This window comes from Podarcis liolepis, assembly GCF_965112155.1.
Source record: "Podarcis liolepis genome assembly, chromosome: 3".
In the NCBI taxonomy this organism is placed as follows: Eukaryota; Metazoa; Chordata; class Lepidosauria; order Squamata; family Lacertidae; genus Podarcis; species Podarcis liolepis.
Window position 1 is genome coordinate 6,001,921 of NC_139557.1, and position 15,522 is coordinate 6,017,442.

At 41.6% G+C, this 15,522-nt stretch overlaps 1 protein-coding gene and 1 long non-coding RNA gene across 6 annotated transcripts in view; one reads left to right on the forward strand and one right to left on the reverse strand.

Moving 5' to 3' along the window:
* The window catches only part of LOC310703245, a 14,057-nt gene extending 5,518 nt beyond the window's left edge, over nt 1-8,539 (reverse strand). Inside the window, exon 1 of the long non-coding RNA XR_014524035.1 lies at nt 8,434-8,539. This is a non-coding gene — a long non-coding RNA (uncharacterized lncRNA). The remainder of the gene's footprint in view (nt 1-8,433) is intronic.
* Nucleotides 1-15,009, forward strand: part of NEK3 (NIMA related kinase 3) — a 15,746-nt gene extending 737 nt beyond the window's left edge. The window contains exons 1-14 of one of the 5 annotated variants that reach the window (XM_083495255.1): nt 1,510-1,626; nt 1,824-2,025; nt 2,982-3,075; nt 3,240-3,337; nt 4,011-4,094; nt 5,687-5,754; nt 5,866-5,952; nt 7,064-7,118; nt 7,808-8,009; nt 8,483-8,563; nt 9,019-9,159; nt 11,974-12,108; nt 13,248-13,368; nt 14,712-15,009. In XM_083495255.1, the coding sequence (XP_083351381.1) occupies nt 1,909-2,025; nt 2,982-3,075; nt 3,240-3,337; nt 4,011-4,094; nt 5,687-5,754; nt 5,866-5,952; nt 7,064-7,118; nt 7,808-8,009; nt 8,483-8,563; nt 9,019-9,159; nt 11,974-12,108; nt 13,248-13,368; nt 14,712-14,784 (1,356 nt within the window). In that variant the 5' untranslated portion in view covers nt 1,510-1,626; nt 1,824-1,908 and the 3' untranslated portion in view covers nt 14,785-15,009. Of the gene's footprint in view, nt 1-1,509; nt 1,627-1,823; nt 2,026-2,967; nt 3,076-3,239; nt 3,338-4,010; nt 4,095-5,686; nt 5,755-5,865; nt 5,953-7,063; nt 7,119-7,807; nt 8,010-8,472; nt 8,564-9,018; nt 9,160-11,973; nt 12,109-13,247; nt 13,369-14,711 lie in introns of those variants that run through there. The other 4 variants (XM_083495254.1, XM_083495253.1, XM_083495256.1 and 1 more) reach the window with 4 other exon arrangements.
* The last annotated feature ends 513 nt before the right edge of the window (nt 15,010-15,522 follow it).

Consider the following 15,522-nt stretch of genomic DNA (forward strand, 5'->3'; position numbering starts at 1 on the left):
AACAGTAGGGAATATATTATTTGAACACAAAGGAATCCTAAGAAGTATGATGACTGTATGGCCAAAGGGAAAATGAGCATCCCTTTCAGTAAAAGCCCGGTCTTGGCTGGGGAGGGCAGCGTATTATTATTATTATTATTATTATTATTAATAATAATAATAATAATTAGAGCTTCCATGTGCAGCAGTTGCCTATCTGAGGTTGGGTTTTTATTGTTCACAGGATCATTAAAAGACTGCATTTCCATAAGATCGGTCAAGACCCTTTGGTTTCCATTTAAAATGAATTTATTTTATTTTTTTGGTCTCTGAGGCTTTTTGCCACCCACCCCTCTTCCTGGTTCTGTGCAAACCCTTTCAAGGAGTTTTGATGTGTAACTTTACTCCCGAGCAAGCTTCAACATCAATTATATTTTTGTTTGATTGCTCATTTTAGGAAGTGATAATTTTGTAGTCATTTTAGGTTCCGTGTAAAGTGAGGAAATATTTTTAGAGAGGCTAAAGAGAGTCTAAAGTGCCCTTCCATTACAATCCTAATGCAGCCGGACCAGCGCTTGCCAGGTAACTGCCTCTAGCAGAAAAAATGCTCACACCCCCTTACTTTCCTGTGTGTAGATCATGGGTAGGCAAACTAAGGCCCGGGGGCTGGATCCGGCCCAATTGCCTTCTAAATCCGGCCTGCGGACGGTCCAGGAATCAGTGTGTTTTACATGAGTAGAATGTGTACTTTTATTTAAACTACATCTCTGGGCTATTTGTGGGGCATAGGAATTTGTTCATTACCTCCCCCCCACAAAATATAGTCCGGCCCCCCACAAGGTCTGAGGGACGGTGGACCAGCCCCCTGCTGAAAAAGTTTGCTGACCCCTGGTGTACATCATGTAAAGTAAAAGGAATCAACTTTAGCTTTTAAACACATTCAAAGTTTTGAAGGGATCATAGAATTGTAGAGTTGCAACGGACCCCAAGGATCACCCAGAATAGCTCCTATTGCCAGCTTTTAACTGAATCCGTTATTGTCAGTACAGTCATACCTCAGGATAAATATGCTTCAGGATAAGTATTTTTGGGTTGCGCTCCGCTGCAACCCGGAAGTAACAGAGCATGTTGCTCAAAATGACGCGCATGTGCAGAAGCGGCGAAACGCGACCTGCGCAGTCGCATCATACGTTCTGTTCAGGATGCGAACGGGGCTCCAGAACAGATCCCGTTCACATTCCGAGGTACCACTGCATACAAATAGTCAGATACTGCAAAACCTTTCATTAGGCAGAGTGAAAAAGTAGCTAAATCTCAGTTTCCTATAGCCAAGATTGGTTAGAAGTACAGGCAACTCCCCATTTACGCGGGGGTTGCATTCCAAGGCATTGCACGTTTAAGTGAAATCGCGTCTGTTTGGAACACCATTGAAAAAGCGTGCAAGCGCCACAGTCGCTGTCTGCAGACTTCCTTGCTCAAACTCCAGCTCTCCACTGGCCTCAGGTTTGTGCAAGGCCCCTGGGATTGCATTTGCAAAGGCTCCTGGGATTGCTAGACACTATTTTCACTCCATTTTTGCCGTTTCTGTGCTCTTTTATGGCCATTTTTGGCCCTTTTCATGCCACATCTGGGTTCACAGCAATGCAGGTGAGCATGGTTGTGCGTGCCTTGAATGCACATAAATGGGGGAGTTGCTTGTATACATATTTTAATGTATTTAATATTCACAAAGGTTTCAACATGGAAGTTGGCGAGAGAGTGAGCAGGGTTTCAACATCAGGAGCAATTGACTAGTTTCATAACAGAATCAAGTCTAATACGTTTACTATTTTACTGCTTTCAAGGAGACCGTTCTGAAGAGGAAGGGGAAAGTGCAATCTGTCAAAGATCTGCAGAGACGCCTGCAAACAGTAAAGCAATTTGGTAACCATGGAGAAATACAGTGTGCTAGCGATACTTGGAGAAGGATCATTTGGGAGAGTTCTTTTGGTCTGTCATAAAAACAAAAATCAGAAATATGCAGTGAAGGAAATAAGGCTTCCTAAGGTAACTTTTATCCAAATGCTATCAAGAACCTGTTTTTTAAAAAAAATATATATTCTTAGCTTGTGCTAAAGAGGTCAAAACAAGGGAAACCTTAACTGGATTTTCCACATGCCAGATAGGTAACATTCTGTCTCTGGAAGTGATGAAAACCCCAATATCATATCCCTACAGGCCTAGAAAGTTCTTAGAAAATACAAAATTGTATTCAACTTAAACCGTCTGCACTATATTTAACATATACCGATCCAGCTATAGTTAGCCGGGGTTATGGCTGCGATCCGGTAAATACTAACAGCACAGTCTCAACCACATCTATTCAGAAGTAAGTCTTGTTGAATTCAGTGGGTCTAACTCGTGGAAGTCAGGTTAGAATTGCAGTCTTATTAGTCTTATCTCATTAATGTGCCATTTGTTTCCAGTTAATTGCGCTGTTGTTTCAGTTATGACTAATTTTAGCTGGATTGGGGCCACAATTCAAAGATCAGCAAGACCTTTATTTTTGTGGAAGGCTTTTGGGTTAGTTATTGGACTGTATTGTAGATTATATATTTTGCCTTTAAGTTGCTTGCCCATTTAATTAGTGTGTATTGTAACTACATTTCTACACTTTTGAAACTATTTTAATCTAAATTATTATATTATTTCAATTGTACCCATTTCCACCAAGCAGGAATATATATGGTACACTATTGCTCTTAAGTCTCTTACCCAGTCATAAAACGGCAGACTAAACTTGACTGTTACATCTTCTACAATAACCACTTGGGTTGAGGCTGTTACAGATCTCTAAATGGAATTATTTCCATGGTCAGAGAGCTCAGCAGTGCTGGCCTATGATTAAAGATTAAAACAAATTGAAGTCTGATAAATGTTTTCTAGATATCTTAATTTGTTCCTTCATTATTGCAATAACTATACAGTATATTTTTATTTACTAACTAGCAATATATTTGTAGTCTGTCTTTGGTGCAGAGAAGTCCTGGAATGAATCTATTTTATTAGCTAAAATGAAGCATCCAAATATTGTCGCCTATTTGGAGTCGTTTGAAGGTAAATATGGATGTTTAAAAACAGTTTTTAGTATTATTAATTTTGCAGAAGCAGAGCTTTCTTTGTACCTGTCCTATTGGTGCGGCCTTAAAAAATAGCATAATAGTAATATATTTTGCATAATAGTATCTCTACTAATAAATCTTAAATTCTCTGTACATTAGCTGATGGACATCTTTACATAGTGATGGAATATTGTGATGATGGAGATCTAATGCAAAAGATTAAACTTCAGAAAGGAAAGTTGTTTCCTGAAGATACGGTAAGAATACAATGAGCACCTTTTGGATATATCCATTTTCTGGCCTGGTTTAGGCTTCTAATGAGCTTCTGCACCCGGCATAGAATTGGAATTAAATCTACAGTTCTGTCTGGATCAAAAAACACATGAAGAGGATGCATATTGACTGTAGGTGCATTAGAGCGGCATTCTCTCATATTTGCAGCAGGCTGGCCAAACAGGTTCGCCATCGCTGATCTAGTTAGTTGGTTAGTTAAACTTAATATGCTGCTTTTCCATGGTAGACGTTATTCCATATGCCAAAAGAGAAGTGAATATTTTTAAAAGTATAAATGGAGATAATAATCACAGAATGAGATGCATAGTTTTAGAACAGAGAAATAAAATAAGAAAGAATTTTTCTTGCCCAGCTTCTATAGTCCTTGTTACAGTGTTTGTCCTCTAGTTTCCATTGTCTTATTCACGATTATACAAGTAGAATACAAGCCCATGTGTATAGTTTGTGTTTTGTGTTTATAGTTTGTGTTTTGTTTTTACATTTTAGTGTATTTTTGGTCTATGTGGAAGCCGCCCAGAGTGGCTGGGGAAACCCAGCCGGATGGGCGGGGTACAAATAATATATTATTATTATTATTATTATTATTATTATTATTATTATTATTATTATTATAATATTTTTCTCCTCTCCCCACAGATTCTTAATTGGTTTGCACAGATATGCCTGGGTCTGAAATACATTCATGACAAACGTGTCTTGCACAGAGACATCAAATCAAAGGTAAGTGGACCCCACTTAATGACGGTTATATATATATATATATATATATATATATATATATGCTTTCGTAGATTTTCACGGGTACAGGAATGCAGGTTTTGGTGTCTTCGGGTGTCTTCCCGTGTAAGAGTTGGGGTGTCTAGGCGACGTTTCGACGAGGTCTCACTCGTCATCTTCAGGCTGGAGCTTTCGGCTTCTTGTTACTGGAACAGAGCAGGATCTCAGTGTTTGAGTTCCTATAAATACTGTTGAGGGGGTGTGGTGTATAGCCTCCAACGTTCTGGGCAGAGAGGAAGTTCCCAGGTTAGTGTGCCTTTTCTTCTTTTGTTCCTTAATTATACACCACACCCCCTCAACAGTATTTATAGGAACTCAAACACTGAGATCCTGCTCTGTTCCAGTAACAAGAAGCCGAAAGCTCCAGCCTGAAGATGACGAGTGAGACCTCGTCGAAACGTCGCCTAGACACCCCAACTCTTACACGGGAAGACACCCGAAGACACCAAAACCTGCATATATATATATATATATATATATATATATATATATATATATATATATATATATAAAATTAATAATAGCATGAAACAACACAAACAACTAATAATGGGTATTGGTCCCCAGATACCAAGCAAAATACCGTCATCATGTGTATAAGGCAGAAAATAATAGCAGCATGTTAAATGAAATAGCCACGCCAAACAGATGTACAGTGGTGTCTTTTCGTCTTGCGATGTTTTTCGTCTTGCGAAGCACGGTCAGTCGCAACTGCGCCTCTTCAAGCGGCTTTAAAAAAAAAGCGCAAGACGTTTTCGTCTTGCGAAGCAAGCCCATAGGGAAATTCGTCTAGCGAAGCAACGCAAAACCGAAAAACCCTTTCATCTAGCGAGTTTTTCGTCTTGCGAGGCATTCGTCTTGCGGGGCACCACTGTATGAGTTACTGGGGGGAATAACTGTTATTATAAAATTACCACCAGTCCTTTCATACTTAGAAATCCAAAAATCCTAAGGCTAGGTCTTTCGTAAAATTCGGTGGTTCTGTATTTCTTTACTTGTTGGCTTATAAATACTTACATCTTGCCTTTCTTCATTAAGAAGGGCCTATGCCATGGCATTTGATGCCAAGAGAGTCCACGGCCAAATGTGTGCCATGTTGTGGATTACATTTTATTGGGAATATAATTCACAGAAGTAGGGTGCTCCTGCAGATGTGTACCTGGTTTAATTAGAGAGATGACTTAAGCCCACGTACATCCTCCTCCAAGCTGTTAGCTCTGGGAGAGAAGCTTCTATTGCAATCCTACATGGGGTCTACAAAATGGATGAAAACATTTAATATGTGTGGTATTTATTCCATAAATAAAAGCTAATTCCGTGCCAGCTTTTTTCTAATGCTGTTGGTATTTGTTTGGCTTTTGCTCGTCAGGGAGCGTAGAATCCCAACTAACCTTACAGCAGAGTGCTGATTGACTTCTGGTTTAGTAATACAGACACTGACATAGAGAGTGATAAGTCTTTCTCTCTCTCTCTCTCTCTCTCTCTCTCTCTCTCTCTCTCTGTAAATGGACTCTTTTCCCTATTTCGTAATGCAGAACATATTCCTCACACAAAATGGGAAAGTAAAACTGGGAGATTTTGGGTCTGCACTTCTTCTTTCCAGGCAAGTCCATATCATACTGAGGCTGGGAATTTTTAAAATTTAGTTGCTATTAGTTGTAGAAATGTAAGTCTCTTCCTAATATTACTTGTGTTTGTTTCTTTTTCTGAGCAGCCCAGAGGCCTATGCTTGTTCCTATGTGGGAACCCCTTATTATGTGCCTCCAGAAATTTGGGAAAACACACCCTACAACAATAAAAGGTCAGAATTAATCAGAATCTCTAAGAGCACTTACTTTAATATTGGGTGTAATACTAGATAAACAATGCAAAAATCAATTTATGTATAGCCTGGACAACCTTTGCAAATTGGATTCAAATTTTGATTTCAGAAGAGCCATTCCTCTGATCTTTCCAAAGTCTGAGTTGCTACTGACTAAGGGAATTGAAGTTACAATATATTTCACAACCACTATACATAGTCACTGACAGGAATATAATTGCAATGTTGAGGTTCCCATTGGATTGTCATAAATCTTGGATAACGTAGTAATGATAGCTATGATGCCAAGTGTGGGACAGGTAAAGATGCAGATGCAAACAGTTGGAGGCCTTAAAATTGTTGAGCAAGCGGGGTTTGTATTCAAGCCCTGCTGGAACTGGTTCCTATTAGGAGCTCCCAATTGGAGCACCAATCAGCTGATTGGCCACACTCAAGTTGCAGAATGAGCCTGATTCCAGTGGGGCTTAAAGACACCACTGATCAGCTGATTGGTCTCACTTGGTTCAGCGGGGAAAACGCCCTGTTGAGTTCAGCCTTCCTTGTAGCAGAAGAATGGGTCAACTGATGTCATTGTGACATCATATGATTGACAGGTAAGTGGCCTGGGCTGGATTTAGGTTTGATGAGGCCCTAAGCTACTGAAGGTAATGGGGCCCTTTATGTGTCCAGCTGTCCTTTGCCAACAACCGATTGTTGCTTTTTTGTGTGTTTAATATATTCTATATGGTAATTTACGGACCTAATGGGTATCTAAAGCCATTTGCACATAACAAAATATGTATTTTATCAGAGTAATTGTTGAAAAGTCCATGCAGAATGTAGGCACCCTATATATAGAAATGAGCAAACCAGTGATACTTTAGGGAGCAGGCTAGCAGCTGGGACCCATGACTTATATCATAGGAGCCTATACCAAACACTGTTGCTGTATGTAGGTTTTATTTTATTTGTTTTTTATCTTATATTTTGGAAATGTATGTCCAGGTTTTCTTTCTATTTTTTTTGGGGGGGGGGCCCAAGAGAGTGGGGCCCTAAGCTATAGCTTGTTTAGCTTATACGTAAATATCACTCTTCAAACCTGTCTTTCCAGTGATATATGGTCGCTCGGATGCATTCTATATGAGCTGTGCACTCTTAAACATCCAGTAAGTACCCTTCCTTACGTTTATTACTTCCAGGAACTGATCCAAGGCCAGTTTCTAAAAATGCAATGTGAAAATTGACCCTTCCCTTAAATCTTCACAAATACTTTTGTGGCTTGATGTAATTGCACACATTAATATTGTAGGGACTGTTTATGATATGCTGCAAATAGAGTTGTTTTTTTGGGGGGGATGGAGTTTTCATTTGGAAAGGGAAAGCATTTACAGTGCAAACCTATCTTTATGTACTCAGATTGTGGTCAATACAGCATACCCACAATATTCGTTTTTAGGTTTCCTGTCATGCTGTAAGTAATAGCCTTGTACTCAGGTCTGCTGAGTGCTCTCACCACTGTGATGGTTTCTCTGTCACAGGCTGCTCTCCTAAAAAAGGGTGAGGGTGCGGGAATGCCAGTCTTAGGGCCAGTATTAATGTCAAAATATCAAAAAGAAATGATACTTATTGCTGTTCCAAAATACAGTGCACAGCTCCCCTAACAGCAGACTCAAAGAATGCTATTTCTGAAGATTTGTAGACTGGTCAGTTTATGTAGAATGTAGCGCTAGGTCTTTTGCATGCATTTGTATGAAGATAATGATCAATTTGTATACAGCAGCTAGTTTTAGGAAGCATTTTAGTAAATATTTAATGCAAGTAAAATCATCTGCACCCCCCCATCTGTTCAATTTAGTTTCAGGCCAATAGCTGGAAACATCTTATCCTTAAGATATGTAAAGGATACTACAATCCACTTCCACCTCATTATACTTATGAACTTCAGTATTTGATAAAACAAATGTTTAAAAAGAATCCCAAGAACCGTCCATCAGCTACCACGATTCTTGCAAGAAGCTGTCTGGCAAAGTGTATTAGAAATCTTGCTTCAGCAGAGGTACTATTTTGACTTAAGAAAACTGAGCATACATTTTTGTAGGCAGAAAATTATCTTTTCATATGATGGTTCCAATGATATTATTATTTAATTATATTATTATAATTTAATTATATCATTCAAACGTGTGTGTGTGTGTGTGTGTGGTTGAATGGAAATATGGATTTTTGAAATTTTAATGCATTCAGCAGGTACGTGGAGGATTGCCCTTGTTCCCATGTGATTATCCTTGGGCTCTGCTTTTCGAATGATCACTGACATATGCCATATTTTCCTTTATTTTTAAGTTAATTACACCAAGGAGTTTAGACTTCTTGTCGGGAACTAGGATTCTCTTTCATAGCATGAAATATAATTGTGGAGCAGTTGTTCACAAGTATGCTAAGATATTTGTTCACTTAAGATAGCAAAATAAAGATATGTACCTTGTTCAATTATGAATACTGTTCTTCAACCTTTTAAAGGAGCAAGCGAAATATGCAAGGAGCAAGAGTTGCGATCCAGAATCGGAAGCCATTGCCAAGGGTTTCTGTGAAATGGGATTGGAGAAAGCAGGTGAGGATAAATAAGCAACCATGAAGTTCTAAAGTCATCTATTAACTGACATTTGAGCCAAGTTCTGACATGGTTATCGGGGGGCTTACTTACACTAGTGGTCATGAATTACTTCTCTGAGATTACAACCCTGTACATACTTCCCTGGGAGTAAGTTCCATTGAACTGATTGGGTCTTACTTTTGAGTAGACACGCAAATAATTGTGCTGAGATTTTTGTGAATGGTATTGCCAACCGTGCCAAATACAAGAAATATGCTGGAGGGAAGACTGAATTTAAAATATTTTGATGTGTGTTTTTTAAAAAAATTCCAAATAAAAAAATATACACTGTAACTTGGGTCAGATGATACAATATCTGTAATCCTGTGTTCAGGAAATATATTGGTGGTGGGGTTGAAACAGGGGAACAACTGTAAACACTCCTAATGGATTTTAATAAAACATTTCATTAGGGAAGGATGAGGCCTCCCCGGAAGCTGTTTTACCAAACCCTCACAGACAACAGTGGGAAAAGGGAAGATCCAGTAGTGTCATCAAAATTCTGGCAAATGCATCTTTACTTACTTCCAGTATTACAACCAAGGAGGATACAAGTAAGAATAAGATTCAGTATATTTGTTTGCTTTATTTGCTGTTAGAAATAACAGTTGCTATTAAATATGGTATTCCTATCAAATTATTTCAGAGTCTACCCCAAATAATCCCAGTCCCAATTAGAGTCTCGCATAGGAATTTGTCTGGGAAGAGAGTCTACCGGATGGCAAATAAAGAACTAGCAGGCTGGAAAAGTTCACCAGACACTGACAGCACCAGTAATGGGCATCTTCAGACCAGCATTTTTGTGGCCTCTGGCCTCACTGAGAAAGAGCTGGCTTGCATGGGTCTTTGTAAAATTATCTTTTATTATTATATCTTAAAGGGACGTGGGTGGCGCTGTGGGTTAAACCACAGAGCCTAGGACTTGCTGATCAGAAGGTCGGCGGTTCGAATCCCCGCGACGGGGTGAGCTCCCGTTGCTCGGTCCCTGCTCCTGCCAACCTAGCAGTTCAAAAGCACGTCAAAGTGCAAGTAGATAAATAGGTACCACTCCGGCGGGAAGGTAAACGGCTTTTCCGTGCTCTGCTCTGGTTCACCAGAAGTGGTTTAGTCATGCTGGCCACATGACCCGGAAGCTGTACGCTGGCTCCCTCGGCCAATAACGTGAGATGAGCGCCCCAACCCAGAGTCGGCCACAACTAGACCTAATGGTCAGGGGTCCCTTTACCTTTATCTTATTATATCTTAATTTTGTATGCTGCCTTTGTATCCCAGGGCGGTTCACAACAGAAAATGCTTAGCTGCACTGGAAAAAGAGGTTGGAGACCTTCAAGACAGTAGGATGAGGACCTTTGAGCCCTGCCCCTCTGTATCACGGGTCTGGTCACAAACGGAGAGTGTGTTAGACTGAGGTGAAGCCAGCTGAAATGTACGAAGGGAAAAGAAGGGTCTGTGCTGGACCAATTAGGCAATCCTGTTAAAACAACCCGGATTGTGTTTTTTAAAAAAACTAATCTGGAAACGTGTCTGCTATAATTCCACCTGTGTCTGTGTTTTATCTGTGTCTGTTTTAATTTTTGTGAGGCTCCTTGAGTCCCACTTCAGGAGGGTGGGACTGGAGTGAGGATATATATATATATATATATATATATATATATATATATATAATAAATTAAATTAACTAGTTGTACCTCGGTTTACATGCGCTTCAGGTTACATATGCTTCAGGTTACAGACTCCGATAACCCAGAAATAGTACCTTGGGTTAAGAACTTTGCTTCAGGATGAGAACAGAAATCGTGCTCCGGCGGCAGCAGGAGGCCCCATTAGCTAAAGTGGTTCTTCAGGTTAAGAACAGTTTCAGGTTAAGAACAGACCTCCGGAACGAATTAAGTACTTAACCCGAGGTACCACTGTACAGTCATACCTCGGGATAAATATGCTTCAGGATAAGTATTTTCATGTTGCGCTCGTGTTACTTCCAGGTTTTGCGACTTGCACATGCGCAGACGGTCAAAATGACATCATGTGTGGAAGCGACGAAATGTGACCCGCAGACGCGCAGTCGCGTCTTACGTTCTATTCAGGATGCGAACGGGGCTCCGGAACAGATCCCGCTCGCATCCTGAGGTACCACTGTACTACTATGACTAATTATTATTATTTCTGGGGATGAGACCAAAATTTTAAAGTGGGTCTTAGGAGGGAACCATGCCTATTATAAACTGAGCCAAACCCCTCCTCCAAAATGAAGCTCCGTTTCTCATTAGCTTGCTTTCGTATCACGTATCCCCAATCTTCTCTACTACTGGTTCCGTCTTCTCTCCCTCCCTCCCTCCAAGGTAAGTTGGGGAAAGGTGTGCAGAGGAGGGAAATGGGACTGGTACTTGAATGACTAGGTTTTTTCCAGGCTTTCATAGAAGAGAAAAAGTGTTGAAAGGCTTTGCCCTTTCTGAACTGAGATGAGCTAGTAATGCCCATTTCTAGTAAGTTCACATTATACATGAATAGACAAACCCCTCTCACTCTCCAGGCTTCATCAAGAACAACGCAAAGCCTCTGGAGCGCGGAGGGAGCGCTCCCTTTGCGCTTCGGATGCTTTGCGCTGCTATCGCTGAAGCCAAGGAGCCTGCATTCGCTCCATAGGACGCACACACATTTCCCCTTAATTTTTGGAGGGGGAAAAGTGTGTCCTATAGAGCGAAAAATACGGTAGCTGTCTAGCAGGAGCCAGCACAATGGGACTTTCCTCTCCTGACTTTCCTCAGTTGGCTTGGTGGTAGTGCATGGCTGGAGCAGAGAGGAGATCGTTTCAGCAATTCAAGCATTTCTGCTTGCCTCTAATTAGTGCAGTGTTTAATTCCTCCTTGAGATTCTGTACAGCTCAGTAGCAACAGTTTTAATTTTTCAATTGCAAGGAGCTGACAGGTGGATCCAGGCACATCCAGCCTTCGCAGGCTAGCGCTCCATTTGCATGACACCACTTGTGAGAAACTGTTTGCTGCAAGTCAGCCAACCTTAATCGCCATTAAGGCCTAATGAAACTCTGACAGACCAATCGGTGAATTCCAGTTCAGCAATTTCACACACTTCCTGCCCTTTAAACTAGGGGTGGGCAACCTGTGAGCTACTCGTTGGTCTTTTCTGTAAATCAGTGGTGGCCAAACTTGGCCCTCCAACTGTTTTGGGACCACAACTCCCATCATCCCTAGCTAACAGAATCAGTGGTCAGGGATGATGGGAACTGTAGTCCCAAAACAGCTGGAGGGCCAAATTTGGCCACCAATGCTCTAAATTGTTGTTTTTATTTTGGGCGACTTGGTGTGGGTTGCTGTCCTAACATTGTAATGTCTTATTATTTGTGTGAAAAGGTGGAGATGTAAGAAGATATGATGAAAATGTCACACGAAAGCAGTGGACCAAGGAGCCTCCGGAAACCTTGATGAATATTCTTCGCAATGCTGATGTTAGCTTAGCTTTTAAAACATACACAATCTGCAAAGGAGGTAAATCATAATGGTAGCAGGGGTGTGACACCCAATATGGGTTAAATTGCTGGTCAGGGCCCCAATCCATAGATCAAGGATAAGGAACCTTTTAGGCCTGGTGAACCAGATTGCTGTCTGTTCTCCCACTCCCACAGTTCAGCTTCGACAGGTGGGCTGGACAAGCCACCTGTCAATTCACCTGGCATTATATGCCCTGCCCACCTGTCAGATTCGCTTGTGCAGCCTCTTCCCAAGTACCTGATAGCCAGCTGATGGTTAGGCCCTTCAGAACCGCAGTGTAGGGGGCTTCGCCTTAAGCTTAAAAAAAATTACAAGGCAAAATTAGACAAGATCAGCCTAGTGCCGGTAGTGAATAGGTCTATGGATGTAATGGTGACTATTTTAAAGTAAAGGGTTGTATCCAAAAAAGTTATCCATTTCACACAAAGACTTCTTGTGTAAGGAACTTTCCTTCCCTCTACCCCCTCCGGTAAAGGTAAAGGGACCCCTGATCATTAAATCCAGTCGTGGATGACTCTGGGGTTGTGGCGCTCATCTCGCTTTACTGGCCGAGGGAGCTGGCGTTGGTCCGCAGACAGCTTCCGGGTCATGTGCCAGCATGACTAAGCTGCTTCTGGCGAACCAGAGCAGCGCACGGAAACGCCGTTTACCTTCCCGCCGAAGCGGTACCTATTTATCTACTTGCACTTTTACGTGCTTTAGAACTGCTAGGCTGGCAGGAGCAGGGACCGAGCAATGGGAGCTCACCCTGTCGTGGGCATTCGAACCGCTGACCTGATCGGCAAGCCCTAGGCTCTGAGCAGGTATGCAAGGGGTGTGCAAGAAGAGATGAGGGAGGGAAAGTTTAATTGCAAAAAACCTTGCGTATATGGGACCTTTTGGATACAACCCCCCCCCCCCCAAATCTTGGTTAATGGTTTTAAAGAGGGGGAAAGCAATAGGGAGTTCTTTGTGATTGACACAAAAGCTTTCACCTCTTAATGAGATAGACTTTTACATGAACAAAACAGGAAATGAAACAGGAAGTAATGATGGAGTAAAATACATTGTTCTTATATTGAACTTAATACTGAAGCTGTTTAATTATTGCAGGGACAGGACTGATAATTCCTGTTTTCATTTTGCTAATGTTAAAGGCTCTGATGACCTTCTAAGAGGACCACTTACTGAAGAGATCAAAACATCTGATGAACCAGATGGTGAAACTATTATGGAGGATGCAGAGAGACTTGAACCTAGATCAGATGATGAGGACACGTATGTTCAAATACAATCTGAAAGCTTTATTCTTGGAGGTTTTTTTCATATCTTGAAACAACAGCTCCAAAAGAAACATTCCTTATCTAAAACCCAGCTATCTATAGTTTTGTATCATTTTCTCGCTTTTGAAGTTGCAGCAGTGATAAGAAGCGCCATCTTGAGTAGTTTCTGCATGGGAAACTTCAGATCCTGCCTTCTAATTGCAGTCTCCCTCTCTGTTTGTTAAGCCACTTTTGGAACTTGGGGGATATTTTAGAATGAATTGTCGGTATTGGAAGCCTATGGGTCATGTACCATATTTTTCGCCCTATAGGATGCACTTTTCCCCCTCCAAAAATGAAGAGGAAATGTGTGTGCGTCCTATGGGGCGAATGCAGGCTTTTGCTGAAGCTTGGAGAGCGAGAGGGGTCAGTGCGCACCCCTCTTCAGGAAGCTATCAGCAAGCCTGGGAGCCCGCAGGAGTTCCCGCGGGGCTCCCCATGCTGCGGATAGCAGCCTGCTGCCCGGCGCGCAGGGTGCCCTGAAGCAGAGCACCCCGCGCGCCGGGCAGACATCTGCAGCGTGGGGAGCCCTGCGGGAGTTCCCCACGCTGGGGAGGCGCAGTGCAGCCATCCCGCTGTTCCCCGACCTGGTCCCCCCCCCAAAAAAAATTAGGTGCGTCCTATGGGACGGAGCGTCCTATGGGACGAAAAATATGGTAAATCTGTGTTTGTTACATGGCCACCGGTTCATGTGGTCTCTAGAATCCAAATATGCCAATGGTGGAGAGAAGTGTCAGCCATTTGCTGTTATGTTCTATGTCTATAAACATATTGAAGAATATTCAGAACAGAATGATAAAGCTGATATGAGATACGTGAGTGTTTTGTGAAGGAGGAACTAGGAATATTTAAGTGGAGGACATCATAGTAATTTCCAAAATCTAAAACACTGCATTGAGGGAGAAAAAACCCCCACCCAACTCTCACAAGTCCTTATTAAAGAAGTGTTGTGTACACCAAGGAGGGATACTTCCTCATAATGTTAATACAACTTCCATCATGGCTGATCCCTGTTTATGTTGGCTGGGATTGGCAGGATTTGAAGTCCTGGTATTTATAATGAATTGAAACAGCTTAAGTTTGGATATTTAGAAAAATAACATGGATTGGACATTATGACAAATTGTTCTGGAAAAATGCTAGAATCTACAGGACTGTTTTTATGGGTATAATATATTATGTGGACACCTTTAAGTCTTTGGAGGTCATTGCAGTAAAGTAGAGGCCCTTCCATTTCTTTAGTCCAATTATTTTATTTAAACCATGTTAAAATTTGGCTCTTTTGCTTTCATTTTGTAGGGATTTCGAAGCAGATGATGATCCAGACTGGGTTTTTGAATTAAAAAGGATGACCAAAATGGAGAGTGAATAAATAATTGAATAATGGAGGAAGTGAAGAAACTGGTACCATCAGATAACCAAATGTCTTGATGCAAAAAATGTTGCTCAACAATTCTAATGTTCTGCATAAGCATACTAGTTACAGTGATTTTGGATTAAATTCTTTGGACACCAGTGTACTGGCTAAGCTTTTGTATTTTGGGGTGGTAGAGAAGTATAGCACTTTCAGAATAAATGTGAACATTCATCTTCCTAAGGTGTTGTTTTGTGTACTTCCTATATGAAGGTGGGGTGTTGTTTTTTTTGTTACTGTGTTATATATTTTGTGTTTTTATACTGTAAACCGCCCTGTGATCTTTGGATGAAGGGCCCAATATAAATGTAATAAATAATCCAAATAGTAATCCAAATGCACAAGCTGGTAAAGGCAATTTTAGCCCTCTAGCCGAGTTAACCCTGTACATTTAAGACTCTCCTCCTGCAAGAGGGGAGGGGTTGTGGGTGGGATCCGATCTCTGCCTCAAGCAGGGGGCGTTAGCCCCCTGCCACCCACTCACCTGGCTGGCGCACCACGCCCACGGGCAAGCGCCCAACCAGGCGGCTTGGAGGGGGCGTGGACGGCAGCTTAACTTGCTGCTGCGCCAGCCACGCGGCCTCACTTTCCGCCGTCCCGTCGTGAGTCACCCACCCTCCACTTCCTCAGAGCTCAGGGTTTCAGTTTCTCTCTTGGCCTTGCTATGGACCTTAGGTTGGTCGCCCTGGTTGTCCA